General features: G+C 45.8%; 1 protein-coding gene across 1 annotated transcript in view; it reads right to left on the bottom strand.

Moving 5' to 3' along the window:
• Positions 1-4,578, bottom strand: part of KIF13B (kinesin family member 13B) — a 161,898-nt gene that overhangs the window by 90,686 nt on the left and 66,634 nt on the right. The window contains exon 11 of the mRNA XM_023515544.1: positions 616-828. Coding sequence (XP_023371312.1) covers positions 616-828 — 213 coding nt within the window. The remainder of the gene's footprint in view (positions 1-615; positions 829-4,578) is intronic.

Here is a 4,578-nt window from a genome sequence, read left to right as displayed (position 1 = left end):
AAAAAAAAAAAAAAAAAAAAAAGAAAGAAATGTCTTTTTCTGCAAACATAATTAACCCACCATGTGGAAAAGCTGGATGATTAAGGTGGGAAAGACCTCAAACTATCCACTCTGACTTCCACCAGGTAGTAAACGAGAGATCCAACAGAAACTCACTCTCCTCCGCCACTCTCTGCACTAAACCTGCTTTATATACCCCTTCTTCCTGCGTCTCTCTTTCTTTCCTTATTCTGTTATCTCTCTTCTCCTCTGTCTGCAAATGGAAACGGACAGAAATGCAAAGAAACATTCTCTTTATTCCCTTTATTCTCGCCTGTTTGACCCTTTTAACAGCTGTTAAAAAAGAAAAATCTCTATATTGTAAATATTTACAATTACTGAATTTATTCATCTCATGTCTCTTTCTATGGGAAATTCAAATATTCTAAGTAGAGGACTCATCTCTTAGCAGCGGTTCCCAGCCCGTGGGTTGTGACCCCTTTGTAACAATGAAAAGACATCGTGGCATTAGGAAGGTTGAGAAGCACCACCTTCCAGCCCAGGGAAAGCTGCTTCGAGCTGTAGCCTGCCGCACTCTTCCCAGACTCCCCGAGCACTACCCGCTGTGCATCGTACCTCGGCTTTGGTCAGCTGCTCCCGGAGTTTCTCGACTTCTTCACGGAGATCCCGGATGATGCGGGCGTTAGGGTCCTCGTTCACCACAGCGTGGTTGACAATGTGCTTGGCTCGATCTGCGTACCGCAGAGTCGAGAGGGTTTCGTCATAGTTATCAGCGGCGGGACTCACGGTGGCCACCATAGCTGTCTTGCTGTTACCCCCAAGACTGTCCTACAGGAGGAAATTAATTGAGTAGCATTTTACAGGTGGAAGATGATGTCACAGGAGGACACTGAAGTCAGGAACAGTGAACTAACTTCCCCAAGCCCGACACACACCGAGAGACAAGCTAGAGCTAAAACACAGAGAGGCACCTCCAGTCCTGTGCTGTGTCCTCTCTGCCAAGCTACTTTACTTAGAAAACCTTTTTAAAGAAAAAAAGTGGAGGAAAGGGAGCATTGGCCTTTGAGCAAAGACAGGGAAATGCAAAGAAGCCTACATTTCAGTTTAATCAAATTAACTCTAAGGCAATGTGTCTATTTAACAGGCAATGATTCCATAAGAGAGCAGACTACTCAGAATAAAAAGGATTCCTCCCGTGCCTACAAGCTTCTTTAGAGAACCGATGTGGAATGACCTGACATCTGACCCAGGAGTGGCTGCTGACAACCTCCTCGGCCACCCGGGCACGGAGTTCTGTGAAGCCTGAACAATGGCTCAGATGCCGCTGTTACCGGCTATCAGACACCTGGTCAAGTTTTTGAAACGTAAGGTACAATCATAATCTCGCAAGACAAAAAAATATGAAGGAGCTTCGTTTTCTTCCCTCTGCTAGAGCTTCAAAAACTACCCAAACAGGTTTCCTGTTTGACACAATCGCTCCTGGGCTCATGGAGAGAAGACGCCAACTGCTTCGTTACGCTCTAAGTGGCAAGGACGGCGAGGCGGCTTCCGAACTCACTCGTGACAAATAGAAAACACTGCCTTCATTTTAGAGCACTACAAATAGCGCTCCACACAGCTCAGAATCACAGATCTAAGCTGACCGCCTTGGCCAACCGCACAGGCCAGGCTCCGCAAGGTCCAGCCTCGCAGATGTCCTCTGAGATGGCCGCTCATCCCCACCTTCCAGTGCTCAGACCTCAGTCAGTGTCATCTCTCGGCCTTCAGGGTGGCCAGGACTTATTAATCAGCCTCTAACAAACAGAAAGCAGGGGCAGTGATGGCGTGTCACTTCTAAGATTAGACTAAAGGCAGGCGGTGGTTTCTGTCCGGGGTGATTTCTCTCGCCCTGGGGGAAGCAGCTGCCGTGAGGTGAGAGGGCCCTAACAAGAGCCACAGGAGTGAGTCTGGACGCAGATGGTCTGGAGCAGTGGTTCTTAACCTTCCTAACCTTCCTGCCGCGTTACTAATGGAATAAAGGGGTTGCAACCCCCAGGCTGAGAACCGCTGACACTTCAATTTTAGCCACAGGAGGGACCCAGCCAGAACCACACAGCTCAGGTGCACCCAAATCCTGACCTGCAAAAACTGGGGAACTGTAAAGGATTGTTGGGGTAATCTGTTACAAGCAACAGACAACTCCTCACACACTAAGATACCATTCCAGCCTGAAAGAACTATCAAAAAAAAGAAAAAAAAAACCCAGATTTAACACCCTCTTTAAATAATAAGGTATCATGGAGCGAAAGATACTCAAGATAAAAGAGACTAACAAATAAGTGACAAGGAACCAAGGCACAAGAAGCCAATGCTATTTTGGGAGTCAGCTTTCCTGTGCCCTTCTTCCCCGTTCTTACTTTTGAATACATAAAGTTTTTCCAGTCTCAATACATCTGTAACTTGTTAGAGCAATCCGCGATTTACATAATCTCTGTCATACACTTCACTTAGTTCTCAGTCTTCTGAAAGCCAATTATTGGTAGCCCCATTTTACTGATGAGGGGGAAAAAAGGTTTGTTCTGTCAAAGGAGGTTAAATAGTATGCTCTGCTTAAAAATCCAGAATATCCTAGCCCAATATTCTGGCCCAGTTGTATTCTGCTTCAAGTTCAACGTGAGTCCCACTCCTTCACAGCCATCCATGGTACATACCCGGTAACAGAGAGAAAGCTCAGACCTGAGGATTAAGTAAGGGGACCTGACATCTTTCCAAATTATTTTGTCCTGGTATCAGGAACAAAGTCATGCCCTAGGGACTACTAACAGTTCAATGTAATAGCAGACAACATGTCTGCTTATTCATCCATTACTGAAAGCCTGGTCTTCCACAGAATACACAGATAGTTTCTTCAACACTGTTGGAAGGAAATACATTTTAAAGCACGATGAGGCAGGAAATGGAACTCATGTGGAGTTTGGGAGGCCCAAGCCCTCAAGGCTGCCTCCCTCTTCACTTCTCCACCCTCACATTGGGCAACTCCCAGAAGGAAGTCATGAAGCGTCCCATGCACATTAAAGAAATTTCAGTGTGATATAAAAAGCACAGAGCGCTTAAATCTCACTCTGCAGTTGCGATCACCAGGGGCACAGTCCTGCCTTCCAGAACTGCTGCTCTCCGTCAGCCCACAGGAGCAGCAAATGCTATTGGGTGAAAGGGAACCCGTAACAATAACCACCAGAGGAGAAAAGCAAGTATATTGTGCCTCAATTTATGCTGAGAAAAGGAAGCCTGGCAAAGAAAAAATGCTTGATGTTTTTAAAGCCCTTATTCATGCCGCGACAATATGCTTATGTTAAAAAATGGCCTCATGCCATCCACAAAAAGGAAACAGCAACACAAGGACTGGCAGGCGTTCAAGAAGAAAGTATAAAGTTTCTTGTTTACTCTTTAATTGTTTAATTAGGCAAATCAGACGAGCTTTGTTTCAAATGTAGCAACCGCAAATTAAATGGACATAGGGAGGAAATTTAATTTTGGAAGCCAGAATTTTTAAAGGCTGAAAGAACTCTTCAAAGTCGTGTAATCAAGTTATTTCACTCTACCGAGGAGAAACTGAGACCTGGGAAGACCAATGTGTCGAAGGTCAGATTGCTAGTCCAGAGCAGAGCCAAAATTATTCATCCTTTCAACTCTTCACAGAGCTTACCATGGGGGATGGGGGGAGGCTGGAGACCAAATACTATGTGATAAGAACTAAAATAGAAATATGATCCGGGAATCACAGACAGAGGAGAAATAGAAGTATGATCCGGGAATAAGACAGAGGAGAACTCCAATTGGGGAAAAGTTGGGGAAGACCCCCAGAAAGTGACATTTGAGACCTAAAGATAAATAAGCACTACCCAGGGAAAGGGAAGGGAGATGGGGGAAGACCGGGAGACGAACAGGAGGGGAGAGGCGGAGGAATGCTCCAGAGTGAGAGTCAAGTTCTAGAAGACAACCCTCATCACTCAGCTAGGATTTATAACACCAAGAAGCAAAAGATAATCAATAAAAAGGAAGGGTCAAATTATGTAATTATGCTTTGTAAGTTACATAATTAAAGAATTTAGACCTGGCTGGGTGCCTATGGCTCAAGCAGCTAAGGCTCCAGCCACATACAACCAGAGCTGGCGGGTTCAAATCCAGGCCGGGCCTGCCAAACAATGACAACTACAACCAACAAATAGTCAGGCGTTGTGGCCGGCACTTGTGGTCCCAGCTACTTGGGAAAGCTGAGGCAACAGAATCGCTTAAGCCCTGGAGTATGAGGTTGTTGTGAGCTATGATGCCATAGCACTCTACCCAGGGCAACAGCTTGAGGCTCTTAGGAAAAAAAATAAAAAAGAACTTACAGCTTATCCTAAGAAGCTGTAGACAGTTACAGAAAAGACTTAAGGTTAAGAACACGAATTTAGGCTCGGCACCTATAGCTAAACCGGCTAAGGCGCCAGCCACGTACACCTAAGGTGGCGGGTTCGTATCCCCAGCCCAGACCTGCCAAACAACAATGACGGCTGCAACCAAAAAATAGCCGGGCGTTGTGGCGGGTGCCTGTGG

This window comes from Otolemur garnettii, unplaced genomic scaffold, assembly GCF_000181295.1.
Source record: "Otolemur garnettii isolate 467f Iridium unplaced genomic scaffold, OtoGar3 scaffold00074, whole genome shotgun sequence".
In the NCBI taxonomy this organism is placed as follows: Eukaryota; Metazoa; Chordata; class Mammalia; order Primates; family Galagidae; genus Otolemur; species Otolemur garnettii.
This window is presented reverse-complemented; position numbering and strand designations above follow the sequence as displayed.